Raw genomic sequence first — 19,812 nt, 5'->3', positions numbered from 1 at the left:
TAGTAAAAAAGCCCCGTTTCTGATGCAAATGAAACGGGGGGGGGGGGCTAGCAATGTTTTCTTCTGTGTGCATGTGGGAGTGTGTGTGTCCCTGCCCTCTGGCCTCTCTCCCCTCCCCCCTCTGAGTCCTTCACTGTTACAGAGCCAGCGATTTGATTTCGTGCTCTGCTGTTTTCCTTCACTGACTGTGTTACAGAGAGGGCGGGGCAGACACTCATAGGGAAACTGGATATCTCGCCCCCTTCACACTTCCGGCTGGAGGCTTCATAGAACGTTGGTGTTGCTTTTTATATAGAGAGAGAAGTTCCATGCTAGTTCAGACCAGAGATCCATTGAGCTTAATATTTTGTCTCTGAAAGCTGCTAATCCACTCATTTGGAAATACCCAGTGGATCTGAATGGGAGGTTCTGTCCCTGATGCCCATTCCTAGGAATGAGATGGCAATAGCCACATCTGCCTGACCAATGCACCTGTCCTCCAGAAACTTGTTCAGCCCTAGAATATTCAAAGATGACCCAAATTATAGCTGTACGGTACTAGGTTCCACATTAGGAGTCACCACCCAGGAAAAGGATCTAGGTGTCATTGTGGAGAGTACTCTGAAATCTTCTGCACAGTGTACAATGGTGGCCAAAAGAGCAAACGGAATGCTAGGAGTTATTAGGAAAGGAGTAGAGAGTATATCAAAGAATATCGCTGCGTCACAAAAAAGAACTAGAGGTGTATTTCCAGGGCACATAGACTTGCAAAATTCCATAGTAACCTTTAAGTGCTTTTGAGAGTGAGCCCTGTAGTGGAATTAGAAAAGGTGCAGAGAAAGGCGATGAAAATGGGATGGGCCAGCTTCCCTATGAGGAAAGGCTAAAGCGGCTAAGGCTCTTCTTCTGCTTGGAGAAAAAACAGTTGAGGGGCGATATGGTAGAGGTCTATAAAATAACGAAGTAGAGTGGAACAGGTAGACATGAATCACTTGTTACTCTTTCCAAAAATACTAGGCAGAGGGGGCACACAATGAAGATACAAAGTAGTAAATGAAAACAAATCGAAGAAAATATTTCTTCACTCTACGTGTAATTAAGCTCTGGAATTCGTTGCCAGAGAACGTGGTAAAAGCAGTTAGCTTAGCGGGGTTTAATGGTTTGGTTAACTTCCTAAAAAGAAAAGTCCCTAAGCCATTATTAAGATGGACTTGGGGAAAATCCACTGCTTGTTTCTCGGATAAACAGCATAAAATGTATTGCACAGTTTTGGGATCTTGCCAGGTACTTGTAACCTAGATTGGCCACTGTTGGAACCAGGATGCTGGGCCTGATGGACCTTTAGTCTGTCCCAGAATGGCAATGATGTTCATAATGCCTGTGTATCATTCCATATTCTTGCACCTTGAGTATTGTGTACGGTTACTACTACTACTACTTAACATTTCTAAAGCGCTACTAGGGTTACGCAGCGCTGTACAGTTTAACAAAGAAGGACAGTCCCTGCTCGAAGGAGCTTACAATCTAAAGTTCTGGTTTTCGCATCTCAAAAAAGATATTGCAGAATTAGGAAAGGTACAAAGAAGGGCGATCAGAATTAAGTGCATGGCATAAATCTCATATGTGAAAGGGCTAAAGACATTAGGGTTCTTTAGTTGGAGAAGAGAAGTCTGAGAGAGGACATGTTAGAGGTCTAAACCCGGAGTGCAGTGGAACAGGTAAACGTCAATCGATTTAATTATTTATTTTTAACACTTTCAAAAAGTACAAAAGACTAAGAGGCTCCATCAAGTTACATTGTAGCACATTTAAATCAAATAGAAAATATTTTTTTCACTCGCTGCATTGTTAAGCTCTAGAACTGCTTTGCTGGAGGATGTGGTAAAAGCAGTTGGTGTAGCTGGATTTGAAAAGGGTTTGGACAAGTTGCTGGAAGAAAAGCCCATGAACGGTTAATTAAGGTAGACCTGGAGAAAACCACTGCTTATCTCAGGGGTCGGCAGCATGGAACCACTCTTGGGACTCTGCCAGGTACTTGTGAGCTGGATTAGCCACTGTTGGAAACAGGATCCAGGGCTAGATGGACTTTCTGTCTGATTCAGTATGGCAATCCTAGGGAATAGGTATTTAACTGGGGAAAAGGGGGAGGGGGGTCACATCTGACAGCATATGCATGGAAAAAAGATGCCCTTATTTTCTCTATAATATCAGCAAAATTCGCCCTTTCCTTTCTGAGCACACTACCAGGACCCTCATCCACACTCTTATCACCTCTCGCTTCGACTATTGCAACTTGCTTCTCACAGGTCTCCCACTTAGCCATCTCTCTCCTCTTCAATCTGTTCAAAATTCTGCTGCACGACTAATATTCCGCCAGTGTCGTTATGCTCATATTAGCCCTCTCCTCAAGTCACTTCACTGGCTTCCTATCCGTTTCCGCATACAGTTCAAACTCCTCTTATTGACCTATAAGTGCATTCACTCTGCAGCTCCTCAGTATCTCTCCACTCTCATCTCTCCCTACATTCCTCCCCGGGAACTCCATTCACTGGGTAAATCTCTCTTATCTGTACCCTTCTCCTCTACTGCTAACTCCAGACTCCGTTCCTTTTATCTTGCTGCACCATATGCCTGGAATAGACTTCCTGAGCAGGTAAGTCATCTCTGGCCGTCTTCAAATCTAAGCTAAAAGCCCACCTTTTTGATGCTGCTTTTAACTCCTAACCCTTATTCACTTGTTCAGAACCCTTATTTTATCATCCTCACTTTAATATTCCCTTATCTGTTGTTTGTTCTGTCTGTCTGTCCTAATTAGATTGTAAGCTCTGTCGAGTACAGCGCTGCATACGTCTAGTAGCGCTTTAGAAATGATAAGTAGCAGTAGTAGTAGTAGTTAACCTGTGGAAGCATTGGAAGGGAAGGAGTAAGCACTTCTATCAAATTTAAGAGGGTTCTCCCTCCCCCTCCCCCCCCCAAAAAGAAACTTGACATCTGTGAGAGACTTGGGGGCTCATTTTCAAAGCACTTAGACTTACAAAGTTCCATAGGTTACTGTGGAACTTTGTAAGTCTTTGAAAATACGCCTCTTGATGGAGAGAATGGTAGCAAATTAAAATGGCATTTCCAGATAGGGGCTGGTGTTGTGGTGGCAGAGTTTGGATGGACCTTATGCACTTTAGTTGATGTCATATTCTGTGCTAGCAGCAGACTCTACTGTTTCAAGGAGGGAAAGTCATTGGTAAAATCATTTTTTTATGTTCTCTTCCTTCAAAGCAATTGTGAAGTGCTATGAATTATTATTCCAGTGCTATCTATGATAAGAAAGATACATTGGTCCTTGATAAGATGTCTAATGCATGACTCTGCTCATGCTTTAAACTGAATATAGGGAGAAGTGTTGTTATGGGCTGGTGATGAAGGAATTCCTGTTCCTGAGAAAGGGCCAGCAGTCAGTGGAGTATCTGTTCTCGGACTGCATCAATTCATAGCCTTGAAATAACTATTGATTCCAAATTTGGATGTGATTCTTCAGATTTATTAAGTAGTTTGCTGAAAACACTTCAGTTGCTTTGTCAAATTGAAAATTATTTTTCTATTGATTTGCAAAGTGTCGTTCCAGCTATTTTATTACAAGAAAAAAAAAGCCCGTTTTGTGAAAAATGAAACGGGCCCTAGCAAGGCTATCGTCTAATCGCAATTATGTTTTAAATCTCTCTTCCCTGCCGTCTCCTCCATCCATATCCAGCAATTCTCCTCTCTCTCCTGCCCTCCCCTCCATATCCAGCGATTCTCCTGTGTGCCCTCCCCTCCCATCCATGTCCAGCGATTATCCCCTGCCCTCCCCTCCCATCCATGTCCAGTGATGTCTTCTCTCTCTCCCCTGCCCTCCCCTCCCCACCATGTCTAGCGATTCTCCACTGCCCTCCCTCCCATCCATGTCCAGTGATTTCGCCCATTAGATTGTAAGCTCTTTTGAGCAGGGACTGTCCTTTGTTGTTAAACTGTACAGCGCTGCGTAACCCTAGAAGCGCTCTAGAAATGTTAAGTAGTAGTAGTGACTCGCCCCAGCCCCCACCTGCCCCCCTTTTAAGCACCCAAGTTCCAGTTCAACCCCAGCCCTCACCTGCCCGCCCTCTTCTCCCACAACAGCCCTCCTTTCCTTCCTGCCACCCTGCCTTAAAAACGTTTATTTTACCTCTAGTTGCAGCGGCGGCAGGCTTGGCTCACCTCCAGCCTTCCCTTTCCTTCCCTCTGTCCCACCCTCCTCTGATGTAATTTCCTCTTTCCGCGAGGGCAGGACATTGAGAGGGAAGGAAAGAGAAGACTGGAGGTGATCCAATTACGTATTAGCTCATTGGCATACGGTTACGAACCTAGCCAGCCAACCAGCTGTCCAGGGATGCAGATTGAGAAATTATTATATAGGATCACTTCTAGGTTATTGTAATGTTTCGTATTTAAGATTACCAAAGAAATCGTTACTGAGGATACAGTTGCTCCAAAGGTTACTGTGAAACTTATTTTCTTTAAATCAACATCTGATAGTTACTTTTATTGGGGTAAATTGCATTGGATTCCAGGTATAGCCAGAACTGAATTTAAAGCTTTGTGTCTGACATTTAAAATGTTAGTCTGGCTCTGTAACTTATTTATAATCAAATCTAGACTTGAACACTTTGAAATGTGATTCTTCCTGTTAGCATAGCTTTTAGATTTATGTTAACCTGTAAGAGATTGTTGCAAGGAACCCAACTATTGCTGTGCAATTTTTTTTTTTTTATCATTAACTGTTAGACAAGAATAAGATTACTTGACATTCTGTAAACGTTTACAGACTTGGGGACCTTTTTACTAAAGCTTAGCATGCATTAATGCAGATTATAGTTCACATGGCTTTATGGGCCATGTGGTGGTGCCCACTTATCTTTTCTAAAAGGGCCCTTGGCTGTTTGTTAAATGTTTACTTGGGCCTTCGTATGTTCCGTTTTATTTTTATTTTGACGTCATTTGTTGCACTAGTTGCTGTGATTTTACTTATTGCAAACTGCCCAGACCTAATGGTTGACATGGTATATGAATTATGTAGTAACTAGTAAAAAAGGCCCGTTTCTGAAGGCAAGGAAACGGGCCTTAGGCAGGCAGTTCCTCCCCTCCGCGTGCTATGGCCCCCTCGCCCCCCTCCTCGGCAAACCTGTCGCCCCCCGGACCGCCGAAAACCGCCTCCCGCTGCCGTTGTGTACTACCTGTGCTGATGGGGGACCCAAACCCCTGTCAGCCGAAGTGTTGTTGTGCCCTTCGCGTTCCTTCCTCATCTTCTCTGGAAGTTCCTCTGCGTGCGTCTGATGTCAGGTTCGCGGAGGGGGGGTCGAGGGGGCCGTAGCGCGGGGGGTGACAGATGATTCCGAGGCAGGGGGAGGAGTAGGGAAACACGCTGCGTGTGTTTCCCTACTCCTCCCCTTGCCTTGGAATCAGCTGTCATGACGTCAGTGACGTCAGTGCATGTCTGCCTAGCAGACCACCTCCAGCCTAGGGAGCTACGGTCCCAGACACAGAACGTTGGAGGTGAGAATTATTATATAGGATGGCCCTCTTCAGAGCTTTTAAAGATTAGCAGCTAATAATATGTATGTTTTGTTTAATGTATGATGTTTCTGTACAGGCCAACTCTTGTTGGATCTTTCTGAAATGTGGTCATAGGGTATATGTGAACATAACATAGTAAATGACAGCGGTATGGTTCATCCAGTCTGTGAAGGTAGACAGAGTTGTGTCTGGCACTCTGTGCATATTACACTTTTTAATGATTAAACACTGGGTCACAAACAGGGCAGTCAGCAACTTGCAACTTTGCCAGCCCCACGTGGGCAGTCACATATGATGCAATCTTGGAACATAATACGACAATATCATGCCAGTAGCCCCCAAAAATGGTTTTATTATTGTGGCCATAGATTGATTGATTTATGACATTTATATCCCACATTATCCCAACCAAGTTTGAGTTCCATGTGGCTTACAATAAACAGTATTGGAGACATAACCAAGAATAATGCATAAGAAAGTAATTTGTTTTAAGAATCCAATTTTACAATGCAGTATAATAACATTACGGGGATAGCTATGGATGTTTAACATTTAGAAAATCTATTACGAATGAGAAATTGTACATGAAGCAAAGAGGAGATAGTTGCATACATTTTCAATACATGATTAATCCAACAATATTGTTAACTAACAACATTTTATCCATTAATTTCAATATTAAGATGCCTTCCCTTCCCCCATTGAGATACACAGCAGACACACTCATAGCATGCAATATGATTTAAAATAACAACTCACTACAGATGTCAGGTTTTTAGCTCATAAAGGTGGGATATTTTGATAACGGTTCAAAGTACTCATAGAAATGTTCCAGCTAAATTAGCATTTATATATAAGTGGACCGTCAGTTGAGCAATAAGCAATGTGAAGTATCAGAATCATGCTCTTAACTCTTCATTCATCAGTCCATTTCAAAATATAATTAATAAATATGGACTTGTCTGAAAAAGGGCTTTTGTCTCTCCTGGGTCTTCAAAATTCATTCAATAACAAAAAAAGTTTTTTTTTGTTTTTTTTTAATGTTCCTCTCCAACACAATTGGAGAGGATGAGCTTTTGACTGGCTTTCAGCAGAGCGTAGCTGCAGTAAAGGTAACTGTCACGGGCGACCTACCGATCAGTGGGAGGCTAAATATTTTTCCAAGAAAGGTGGCCCCTTGTAGCCTCCAACTGGCGGGTTCCCCAAATAGTCCATCTTGGTTACGCCCTGCACTGGCATCGACGACCACCAAATTGCCCACTGAGAGCATCTCGCTTCAGCTCTCAGCTCAAGCAGATGCTTTCAGAGGCCCATGCGTTTGAGTCCTTACACCAGGGGAAAGAAGGGCTGGGATTCTATTCCAGGTACTTTCCTTGTGCCCAAGAAAACATGGGAGATGTGTCCCATCCTATATCTAAGGGCCCTGAACAAATTCCTGGTCAAAGAAAAGTTTGGGATGGCTTCCCTGGGTACCCTTCGCCCCATGATTCAGGAAAACAATTGGCTATGCTTTCTGGACTTAAAGGATGCTTACACTCGCATCTCGATACTTTCAGGTCACAGAAAAAGTATTTTTAGTTTCAGCTGGGAACACATCACTTGCCTTTTGGCGTTGTGTCGGCTCCCAGGGTTTTCACCAAGTGTCTTGCAGTAGTCACAGCATCACTGCACAGACTGGGAGTTCATGTGGTCCCCTATCTGGATGATTGGCTGGTGAAGAGCACGTTGAAGGACGGTGGTCAGGTGTCCAGTCCATGCAGAGAATTATTTGGGTGTTGGAGCTACTCTAGGGTTCATTTTAAACTACCCCAAGTCCCATCTCTGACCCATTCAGCAATTGGAGTTTATCAGAGCCCTGCTAGACATGCAACAGGAGTTCGTGGTGAACTCATTGGGAAGGGTACGACCTTCTGACTAACTCATGGTTTTTATGTTTCAACTTTTTTATTATTGTATTATCGAAATAACAGACCATTATACAACACCAAAATGAGTATATATACAACGCAGTCATCTAAATATATCATCAACAACATGTTTGTAATAATTTCCCCCCCCCCATGTTCCCCTTTCTCCCCTCCCACCCTTCCCCCCTCCTCCCCTCCAACAAGCTGATATATTATTGTGATATTATTGTCAAAAGAAGGAATTAACATCATTTACATAATAAAGTGTAATAGTATCAACCTCCGATGACTTATGTGTTTTCATTTGTTATCCTCCAGTTTCGGCTATATATTATAACCAATATCACATCTTGATCATAATATCCCCCTCCCCCCCTATTTACCTATAATTGAATCTTCTGTTATCACAATTGACACCCAAACAAAAAAAAAAAAAAAATATTACAGATTATTAAGAATTCGACTTCTCCCTCTGTGAGTCATCCCATCCAGATAACACCCCCAGATTTTTAGAAAGCGCTCTTTACGTTTGTATGTCCCTTTTGCCTCTCTCGCTTCCCAAGTGAGCAATTGGTGCACCTGGTTCCGCCAATGCCAGAAAGTCGGAGGGTGTGCAGAGGTCCAGTGCTGCATTATGCATTTCTTGGCAATGAGACATGTTTTACGGCATAGCATCATTTTATCTTTGTTTAGCCTGGGAAAGGCGTCATGTTTATCTAGTACTAGACATAGAGGGTTCAATGCAATATCACAATTGACAGTTGTAGATAGAAATACAGCTATGTGTCTCCAGTATTTTTTTATTGCAGGGCATGCCCATATCGCATGATATAGCGTATTATCTGCCCTCTGACATTTCAGGCAGGTAGCGGTATGGATGCCCCCTGATTTGTATAGTTGTGTCTGGGTAAAATAAGCCCTATGCAATATGCGAAACGCACATTCCCTAAGGTTAGCCCCTCCTACTATTCTGGGTATATCCTGTATTTGTTTTACAATATTCCAACCTGTCAATGCTCTGCCTATATCTATTTCCCATTTTTGATGGAGTTGACTAAACTCTCTCTCAGGCATCAGTCCCCACAATTTCAGATGTATACTGGAGATTGATGGCACCTCCTCAGCTATTTCTTCGAAGAATTTTCTAATTTTCTCACCTAAGTGTTTCTTAATCTCATCTGTATTTAGTGTGCGCACATAGTGCGTGAGTTGGCTATGCGCAAAATGATCCCTCCATTGTGCATTAGTTTGCATTTGTGTTACTGCTTTGATATGCCCATCACCCCCCAACACATCCTGCATAATTGCTATGCCGTTTCTTTCCCACGTGACAAAAGTTGGATTCTCTATCCCCGGTACAAACATCGGGTTGCCCCTAATAGTTAATAACTCTGTATTAAAGGGGTCTCCCCCCAGAAGTTTCCCTATAAATCTCCACGCTTCCCTGGTAGGCTGGAGCAAAACACTATGTTTAAATCTATGGGGGAGTATCTTATTCTGTGTATGTAATAACGCTAGATAATTATATGGGGCGAAGTATACTATCTCATACTCAAGTGGTGTATGATCCGATGTATTCATTACCCAATCTCTAACCTGTCTTAGCAAGCAAGCTATATTGTAGTATTTAATATTTGGAATCCCCATTCCCCCTTGTCTCCACCCTCCTAGCAAGAATTTCAATTGAAGTTTGGCCCTTTTCCCAGCCCAACAGAATTTTCTCAGAATTTTATAAAAGTATTTTATGTCAGTCTGCTTGAGTTTTAGTGGTAGAACCTGTAAAACATACAGCCACCGCGGCATTATCACCATCCTCATTAAACATATCCTCCCTGTCAAGGATATCGTAAGGTTTTGCCAAGAATTTAACTGGTGCATGGTCTGCTCTTTGAGTTTGCTAACATTTAAATCATATAAATCTCTTGTATTTACCGGTAATAGAATCCCTAAATATTTAAAAGATTTAGTTGCCCGCTTTAAAGGGAAATCTATGGGCCACAGGCTATGGGCATCTGTATTTATAGCTAAGGCCTCTGATTTGTCAAGGTTTAACGTGAATCCCGAGTAGTCTCCAAACTCCCTAAAAATCTCTAATACATTACCCAGCGCTTCTTTTGGGTTCTTTAAAATAATTAGCAAATCATCTGCAAATGCAGCCATTTTGAACTGCTGATGTTGTATGTCCAGTCCAGGCACTGCTGGGCATTCTTGAATATCCCTAATTAGAGGGTCTAAATATAGTGCAAATAGTAAGGGCGATAGCGGGCAGCCTTGTCTCGTTCCCCTGCCTATATGAATTACCTCAGATAAGTTCCCATTGACCATTACCTGCGCTAGAGGGTCTGCATATAAAGCTTTAATCGCCTGTACAAACTCTCCTTTTATACCATATCCCTCCATCACCTCATATAAGAAAGACCATTCCACTTTATCGAACGCCTTTTCAGCGTCAAAACTAATCATTAAAGCTTGTTCATTAGTGTGCTCTAAATATTCCAATGATGTCAAAATTCGTCTGAGATTCTTAGCCACCGACCTACCCTGCACAAAACCAACTTGAGCTTCATGGATTATTTTTGGTAGAACACGGCCTAGTCTATTTGCTAAAATTTTTGCGAATAGTTTGGCTTCATGGTTAATAAGCGATATAGGGCGATACGATGTTACCAGTTGCTCATCTCGACTAGGCTTTGGAAACACAATTATACGCGCTAGATTTAAATGTTCAGGTAATGTACCATTTGATATCCATTCTTTAAACACTTTAGTTAATGTAGGTACAATCGACTCCCCCATTAATTTATAAAATTCTGCTTTGTATCCATCGGGACCTGGCGCTTTACCCATCTTGCTATGTCCTATAGCCCATGTGATCTCATCCTCACTAATCTCCGCGTTCAGTAGATTGCGGTCATGTTCATTTATCTGTGGGATCGTAAGGTTTTGAAGATATTGCGTGCCTGATAGCCCTTCTTGTTCTGTAGAGCTATATAGGTGTTGATAATATGTTTTAAATTCCTGTCTAATTCCTTTATTGGAATGTATCAAATTTCCCTCTTGTGTTTTTATACTAGTGATATTTCTGGAAGCGTATCTAGGGGCAATAACTCTTGCCAGAAGTTTCCCTCCCTTGTTCCCAAATTTATACAATTGGAATCTATAATATGTTTGGGATTTCACTTCCCTATCATGTAGTAAGGAGTTATAAGCCGCCTGTATTTCTAATATCTCCTGTCGAAGCCGAGGGCAAGGATTTAAGCCATAGTGTCTATTCACTTCTCTCAATTGTTTCTCCAATCTCAGAATTTCCCTATCTCTTGCATGCTTGTATTGGGTAGTAAAACTGATAGTTTCTCCCCGCAAGACCACCTTTGCGGCTTCCCAAAAACTAGTTGAAGTTGGTACTGTGTCTTCATTAAAATGTTTATACTCTGCCCATTTCGTTTGTAAATGTTCTCGAAATCTCACATTATTTACTAGATACGTTGGGAACGCCCACCCCCGAAATTTCTCTTCTTCCCCTCCCCCCATCCAATTCATATGTACCGTCGCATGATCCGAGATAACGCACGGTCCTATATCAGCGTCTCTAATTGTGGGAAATAATGTGCTTGATGTTAATAGGTAGTCAATCCTGGAAGAGGTACCATGAGCTCTTGACATATGTGTATATTCTCTGATCCCAGGATGCAACGTCCTCCATATATCTATGAGATCTAGTGTGGTGCATAATTCAGGTAGTCCTCTAGTTTGTGTTCGGTGAATTGTTGCCGGAGGGTGCGAACGGTCCACTTGTAGATCCCAGGTCATATTAAAATCTCCTCCCAGTATTATTGGTATTGATTCTAAACATGCTATTTTTGCCACTAGTTTTTTGTAGAATTTAAGATCTAGGACATTTGGGGTGTATATACTGCCCAGTAAGAGTTTTTGTCTATTAATTGTGACAATAGCTAACACATATCGTCCCTCAGGATCCTGGATTATCTTATGAATGTGGTTTGTTATTCCTTTTCTAATTAGAATTGCTACTCCCCTTTTCTCCCCACCGCTGCTGTTGACATACATTCCCCCACCCACCATTTATTCAATTTAGCATGTTCTTCTGCAGTTAAATGTGTCTCTTGTAAAAAGGCTATGTCAGCCCTAAGCCTTTGGAGGTGTCTTAAGATTTTTGATCTTTTTATGGGCGAAGGGATGCCCCCAACATTCCATGTAATAACCTTAATTAGTGTATCTGCTTTGGCCCTCCATCTCCATATTTACATGATTTTGGTGTCCGAGAGGAGCCAGTCCAGCCTCCAGCCCCCCCCCCCCCCCCCCCCTGTTCAAATAATCGGGCGAATAGTCTATCTTTCTTTTCAGGTATCACTTGTGTTGTCTGGTAATGTCTCCTGTACCCTCCCTCCCTCCTCCCCTCCCCTATCTCTTCCCTTCCCCTGTGAATCCCCTCTCCCCCCCTTCTATCCCCTTCTATTCCTATTGGAATTAGGTCACCTTCGACGCCTTTCCCTTTTTTTCCCCCCTGTTCTCATTTGTATGCAGTATATTCGTCCTACTGTTTCCCTCTATATATTAGCTCGCTGATGAATCTTTTACATGTTTTTGACCCCTCTATCGATTACTAACACATTTTAAACTTTAACCATACAGTGCAACTTAACATAAATATCAATGCAGTGTTTTATAATTACTCAACATTCTTCTCTTCATCCTTGTATTATCTACTATTAGGTTAGTTCAGTAAGTCTATGATGATCATCCTCATAAACCTATGTGGTTCCCACCGTCCAGATCAGTGTTTCATCATCTATATCCCGTTCTTGCCATAAGACAACTTCATTTGTAATCCAGGGCTTCTATAGTTATAACATTGTCCTCTGTGTCAATTATAGTCCCACGTACATGTTGTGGGTCCTTCCAACTAAGCTAACTCATGGTTTTTTATTGTGGCTGTCTTCTGTGAATCAGCTGGCGGTAACTGCTGCCGCCTGTGTTGCAAAATCATTTTCAAGTCTCTTCAGAACTTAATTGTGTTTGGAAAAGAGATCCACACCTGTTGTGTGAATTTGTTTGTGGACATGGTGACGGCCAAAACAGTGGCTGGCTTCAAGCTCTTGTGGGACAGTTTACAGAGTCTGTGGTGGTGAGAGAGAAGGATGTTTAGAAATTGAGTAGGGGGTGTGGTGATCTCTGGAGAGACATTTGTGACTTTGGATAACCTGACCTGCACTCAGGGGTGTGCTGGTGGCTCTCTCTCGCCAGCAAAGTAAAAGAGGATTCAGGAGGGGCCCAAGCCCACATTTTGGGATCCATTTGTTAAAGTAGCCATGGAGAACCGGCTCCCAAAATTCTTAAAAACTTAACAAACTGCTCTCGAGAGCCTGCACTGAAAGAAGTCTTCTGATGTGCCCCATCCTTTATGAAGAAAACTTTATCTTCTGTGTATTAGGCAGTGTTTCAGACGTGCATCCTGCCAAGAGATGTGCCTCACCGTTCATTTTTTAATCGTTCTGTTTGCTCTAGTTCTCCATAGTACCATTGGAGTAGCCTTGTTCAGAACCGTTAGTTTACATGGAATGAGACTGGGTTATTTCATTCTTTATTTCCGACTTCCTGGCAGTTAAACTTCTTTTCATGCCGACCAGTGATGGCATCGCTGGTCGGCAAAAAAAGGAGTTTAAAGTGTAATGGGGGTATGTCCTTGAAACAGCTTTAAGCGAAATATGTGCCATGCCGGACTGTTTGCCCCTGCCGACAGAAGCCAGAGGGTGGTAGTAAATGGAATTCGCTCAGAGGAGGGAAAGGTGAGTAGTGGTGTGCCTCAAGGATCGGTGCTGGGACCGATTCTGTTCAATATATTTGTGAGTGACATTGCCGAAGGGTTAGAAGGTAAAGTTTGCCTATTTGCGGATGATACTAAGATCTGTAACAGAGTGGACACCAGGGAGGGAGTGGAAAACATGAAAAAGGATCTGAGGAAGCTAGAAGAATGGTCTAAGGTTTGACAATTAAAATTCAATGCGAAGAAATGCAAAGTGATGCACTTAGGGAATAGAAATCCTCGGGAGACGTATGTGTTAGGCAGGGAGAGTCTGATAGGTACGGACGGGGAGAGGGATCTTGGGGTGATAGTATCTGAGGATCTGAAGGCGACGAAACAGTGTGACAAGGCGGTGGCCGTAGCTAGAAGGTTGTTAGGCTGTATAGAGAGAGGTGTGACCAGCAGAAGAAAGGAGGTGTTGATGCCCCTGTATAAGTCGTTGGTGAGGCCCCACCTAGAGTATTGTGTTCAGTTTTGGAGGCCGTACCTTGCGAAGGATGTAAAAAGAATTGAAGAAAAGAAAAGCTACGAGAATGGTAAGGGATTTGCGTTACAAGACGTATGAGGAGAGACTTGATGACCTGAACATGTATACTCTGGAAGAAAGGGGAAACAGGGGTGATATGATACAGACGTTCAAATATTTGAAAAGTATTAATCCGCAAACGAACCTTTTCCGGAGGTGGGAAGGCGGTAGAACGAGAGGACATGAAATGAGATTGAAGGGGGGCAGACTCAAGAAAAATGTCAGGAAGTATTTTTTCATGGAGAGAGTAGTGGATGCTTGGAATGCCCTCCCACGGGAGATGGTGGAAATGAAAACGGTAACGGAATTCAGACATGCGTGGGATAAGCATAAAGGAATCCTGTGCCGAAGCAATGGATCCTAAGGAGCTTAGCCGAGAGTGGGTGGCAGAGCCGGTGGCGGGAGACAGGGATAGTGCTGGGCAGACTTATACGGTCTGTGCCAGAGCCAGTGGTTGGGAGGCGGGGCTGGTGGTTGGGAGGCAGGGATAGTGCTGGGCAGACTTACACGGTCTGTGCCCTGAAAAGGACAGGTACAAATCAAGGTAAGGTATACACAAAAAGTAGCACATATGAGTTTATCTTGTTGGGCAGACTGGATGGACCGTGCAGGTCTTGTTCTGCCGTCATTTACTATGTTACTATGTTCTCAATTATTAATGCTTTCAAGATATTTGACCAGAGAGAGTTATAAGTCTTACATAGAAAAAATAAAGAAACCGATGACAAACTGAGTGCTTGATTTAAAAAACAAAGCAAAAAACCCTTCAGCAGCTTCGATTTGCCCTACTGAGATCTGTTTAAAATTCACAATTAAATCTACAGTAGAAGTATTCATTTGGACTCCATGTTTAAATATTTGGATTTTCTTGCCAGAGTTGGGATTAACACATTGCCATAATTATTGAAGTTTACATATATTACATGCAAGTACTTTGTCCCTAGTGGGCTCAAAATCTAAGTCTTATTACCTGGGGCAGTGGAGGGTTAAGTGATTTTCCTAGGGTTAAGGAGCCGCAGTGGGAGTTCAACTGGCTCACCAGGTTCTCAGCCCACCGCAGTAACAATTAGGGCAAATCCTAGCAGATCATTTGGGATTAGAACTGTGCCTGAAAATGTTCACATCTCATGTAATGTATTTTGTCTCTTAAAACTGCTGTATACAGTCATTGAAATATGAACTTAGCTTTTGCAGTCTCTTGCTGTAACAGCCCTTGGAACTAGATTTGAAGTGTACCAGGAAGCTTACACTGAACGGAGTCTGTAAACATCTGACCATGTTTTCTGCTTTCTTCTTCAGCACGTGGATATGGAGAACTCTTATCTCTGTGGCTACTTGAAGATTAAAGGCCTTACAGAAGTGAGTCCTGGGAATGTCCCAAAACAAAAAGGACATCACATTTGACTTACTGTGTTAGCAGTCCCTGGAACTCTTTTTAATTTCACTGAATTCCTACAGACGTTGCTGAGGACAGAGTGACATGGTTACCATTTACCAGGAATAGACCGTGGTAAATCCACAGCAACACTCTTTATTAAAAAAAAACAAAAAACCATTTACTGTGGATACAGGAACCAAACGTTTTACCACTCCATGGAAATGGTAAAAAGCCTTGTTACCCACAGTAAAAAAAAAAAAAAAAAAAAAAAAAAGAATCCTCTCCTCCCTGCAGGTGTCACTCAGGGAGGTATTAGAGTCACTCGCAGCATGGACAACGCAAACCATCCTCCAACCTACAGAACAGACCAAAGAGAGACGAGCAAACACAGCTAAAAGCAGATGCATCTGATTTTAATAAAGCTGTGTTTGCTCTATTTGGTCTGCTTTGTTGGTTGGGGTATTGGAGTCACTTAACTTTTCTGCAGGCCACAGGAAGTTGCAGGAGAGAGGGCGGGACTTGGCAAGAGGAAGGCTACGGAGCTGGCATGTGTGAATCGCTACCAACTGGCAGCAGGAAAGTGTGACACCAGACCTCCTCCTCCGAGTGACACCTTGGGGGGGGGGGGGGGGGGAAGAGGAGAAAAGCTGGTTGGTCTCATGGGGAGTGGGAGGTGGGGCTGGAAAGAAAGGTGGGGGGGCTGGCTGGATCCATGGGAGGCTGGCTAAACCCATGGGAGAGGGGTGACTGGAGAGAAAGTTGGGGGCTGGAGGAGAGAGGTAGGGACTGGACCCATGGGAAGAGGGGGGCTTGAGGGAAAGGAGGGGTGGTTTGAAAGGGTGGGGGCTGAACCCATGGGAAGAGGGGGGGCTGGAGTATAGGGAGAGATGTGGGGGCTGTACCCATGGGAAGAGGAGGGCTGGAGGGAAAGGAGAGAGGTGCTGGTTGGACCCTGGGAGGAAGGGGGCTACAGGGAAGGGAAAGAGATTCCGGACCAAGGGGAAGAAAGAAGAGGGAGTCAAATGCTGAACCCACAGCGGGAAGGAGAAAGGGAAAGAGGACAGACAGGTGAACAAGATTCTGAAATGGGTGGGGGAGGAGAAAGAGGGAAGCTGGGTCGGGTTGGAGAAGACACATTGGTGTGGAAGAGGAAGAGAGGGGAGAAGCTGGATATAGGGAGGTAATGAAAACAGAGGAGAAATGAGTTCATGTGGGAGGAGGGACACAAATGGGAGATTCAGTGTGGGGATGGTATGTGAACACGGAGGGGCAATGCCAGACACTGAAGGAAGATTTTGTTCAACATACGGGGAAAGGATAGGGAGATAGAGGTGATGATGGATTTGGGGATATGAGCACAGGGGAAATATTGGACAGGGAAGTATAGGGACACAGAAGGGAGATATTTAATGTGGGGGACAATAGGGACACAAGTGGATGGTGGACATGGTGAGAGAAGAGAACTCGTGGACAGGAGAACCTGGTGAGTGAGTTAAGAGAAGATAGAGAAGCACAAACTACAGCCTGAGGCAGTTCTCGTAGACCTTATGAATGGACTGGATAGTCTTGGTGTCCTATCCAGATTCTGCCATGGATTCACTGATCTTGGGCAAAAAACTTCAGCTCTGTGGGGCTGATGCAGAAGGCTACCGTGGCCTAATCATGTAGTTAGTGAGGGTTGAACGCGGCGAACAATACAAAGAGGGATTGAATGCAGATGTTAACCCATGTGGAATGCATGGCTGCACATTGCATTAAGATGAGGTTATTGAGTATTCAACGGCAATGCGGAGAGATAAACAGGGCTTTTGATGCGCAGTTCGCCAGGTTCGGGGCTGCATACAAGGGCTGTCAGAGAGGATTCCATATTGGTTTTTGAGATTTAACTGCTGGTTTTTGTCTCGTTTTTCAACCTGAAGGAAGCCCCTGTGAGGGCAGACAGGAGGTTACAGACGTGTACGTGTGTGAACAAAAGTGAAAATGCACATCAGCGCCTGTTCTGTTCCTAAATAGGAGTCTCACAAAAATTGCTTTTGTGATGCTCATATTTAGGCGCAGAAGAGCAGGTGCTGATGTGTACTGGCACGTCCGTTTTCTTTCGGATATGCACAAAAGAATCCGTGCTTGCCGTGAAATCTTTCTACACATGCATGCGGCACCTCCCCCTCCTCCTTTAGACACAAGTTTTGCATGCATAGAATTAGAATACATTTAACTTTCTGCATGGCAGAGTATTGCACTCGTACGCTCTATGTTCTACTGCAAGCCTTTCTGTATCGGGCCCTCTGTGCTTCCCTTCACTGTAATGGGGATTGGGGGGTGGGGGTGGGGAGTGTTCATTCTCTTACTGCTCTTTGGCCTTTGCCTCCTTGTTTGCAAGCTTTTGAGCCTTCTTCCAAAGGGTTGATCTGTGTAGCTGTAAGTATTCAAAGCTGTGTCTTCAAAATAAAACTTTGGCTTTTCCTTGCAGGAGTACCCAACACTTACCACCTTCTTTGAAGGAGAAATTATTAGTAAAAAGCATCCATTTTTAACCAGGAAATGGGACGCTGATGAAGATGTAGATCGTAAGCACTGGGTAAAAAGTTTCTTTTGATTTCTTTTCTTTTTCACTTCTGCTTCTCATTCTATCTATAAAATAATGAGTGGAGTTGAGCGGGTAGATGTAAAGCGCCTGTTTACACTTTCCAAAAATACTAGGACTAGGGGGCATGCAATGAAGCTACAATGTAGTAAATTTAAAATGAATCGGAGAAATTTTTCTTCACTCAACGTGTAATTAAATTCTGGGAATTTGTTGCCAGGGAATGTGGTAAAGGTGGGTAGCTTAGCGGAGTTTTAAAAAGGTTTGGACTGCTTCCTAAAGGAAAAGTCCATAGACCATTATTAAATGGACTTGGGGAAAATCCACTGTTTCTGGGATAAGCAGTATAAAATGTTTTGCACTTTTTTGGGGATCTTGCCAGGTATTTGTGACCTGGATTGGCCACTGTTGGAAACAGGATGCTGGGCTTGATGGACCTTTGGTCTTTCCCAGTATGGCAATACTTGTGTACTTGTGCAACACTTGGGTACAGCCTGAAATGTGCACATAGCCCGTTGCATGCAGGACCTTTTTGGTACTTTAAGGACTGTTCGTACATGCTGCCAATCATTTGTTCCTTTTTGACAATTATGGATAACTGAGCATCTGGCAGTAAATTTGATTTCTAGGTTGGTTGACATGTCCTTGGATCTTATTTTTGTCTGTCATGTTCTCACTTGGGGGAGGTAGGGGTTATGAAGTGCTCCATTCTACAATGATAGAGGTATTTATTTTCTTTTTAGTTTGAAAATGCCCAGAGTACTGTGTGTGTTGCAGCACCTGTCAACCTCTTTGTCCCTTCCCTTGCTCCTACAGAGAGTAGGATGCAGGATTCTACAGCCCTGTGCATCACTTACCATTGTGCCATTGAGACTTGGATCATCAGCAAGCATTTAAAACATTTACCCAAAGGATTTTAAGGGAGAGGGGGGTAGTGCGGGAGGGAGGGGTGTAATACTAAAGTTTTAGGTATGGTGAGTTGGGTGGGGAGGGGGGATGGAACTATTAACAGTTTGATGACCAGTGGTATGGTTCCATCTGTATTGGGTGTGTTGGGATTTCGGAATCAGTGTTCATTTCTTGCTAATTTTGTTATGCTGATTGGTCATTACTATAAATTGTTGCATAATAGGAAGGGAGGTGGGGGGGGGGGGAATGTAAAACCTTGATGACACAGTTGAATGAATTGTATCTAAGCATATAATTATGGTAGAATGTTAAGTTTTTGTTTAAGCTGTTAATCATCAATAACTATTGAAAATAAAAAAAAAACATTTATGCAAATGGAAGCCAGCAGCTGTTTTGACATATATAACGTTTGACTGCTTTTTAACAGTCTTTCTTAGGAAAAATGAAAATTTGCAGTGGATAGCACCAAAGTCTTAAGTTACTAGAAGCTGCAGAATGAATGTTATGTAGAAACTAAACAAGAGTTAATGGGGAGCGTCTTCCTTTATAACAGTGATTTTGCAAACCTGTCCGAAGGGACCACCAGCCAGTCAGGTTTTTAGGATAACCTAATGAAGATGCCTAAAAGACATTTTCATATAATGGGAACAGGCATGCAGTTATGTTATATGAGACTTATCACCCGCCAGCACTCTCAACTGAGATTCAAGGCGAGAATACAATATCAAAAGAGGCTGATACATCAGGAATTACAAAGTATAACAGAAATAACATTTAACAAATTACAGTGTCATAGTCTACTTAAATATGTTTTCAACACTTTGCGAAAAGAATAACAACTCATTGAGCGCAGTTCTATCTGGGACATCATTCCATAATCGAACAGCTAAAAATAGAAAAGAATGGGACAATAAAGCCTATAAATCTCACATTCTTGATCATAGGAAAGGTCAGGAGTAACTGATTACGCCTGCTAGGGGTTGCATTAAAGTTGAACATTCTCACCAGTTGAGATAAATCTTCATGACAAGCACTTATTAAGATCTTAAAAACTAAACGTAACACTTTAAAATGAATCTGAGCCTGTATCGGTAGCCAGTGTAACTCCTTCAATAAAGGAGT

The 19,812-nt window shown here is 43.0% G+C and overlaps 1 protein-coding gene across 1 annotated transcript in view; it reads left to right on the top strand.

The window, feature by feature from the left end:
* GID4 (GID complex subunit 4 homolog) overlaps positions 1-19,812 on the top strand; it is a 34,476-nt gene that overhangs the window by 5,177 nt on the left and 9,487 nt on the right. The window contains exons 2-3 of the mRNA XM_030212568.1: positions 15,119-15,178; positions 17,668-17,775. Of these exons, the coding sequence (XP_030068428.1) occupies positions 15,119-15,178; positions 17,668-17,775 (168 nt within the window). The remainder of the gene's footprint in view (positions 1-15,118; positions 15,179-17,667; positions 17,776-19,812) is intronic.

Source organism: Microcaecilia unicolor, chromosome 8 (genome assembly GCF_901765095.1).
Source record: "Microcaecilia unicolor chromosome 8, aMicUni1.1, whole genome shotgun sequence".
NCBI lineage: Eukaryota > Metazoa > Chordata > Amphibia > Gymnophiona > Siphonopidae > Microcaecilia > Microcaecilia unicolor.
Note: the sequence above shows the minus strand (reverse complement) of the source record. Positions and strands in the feature narration are given on the sequence as shown.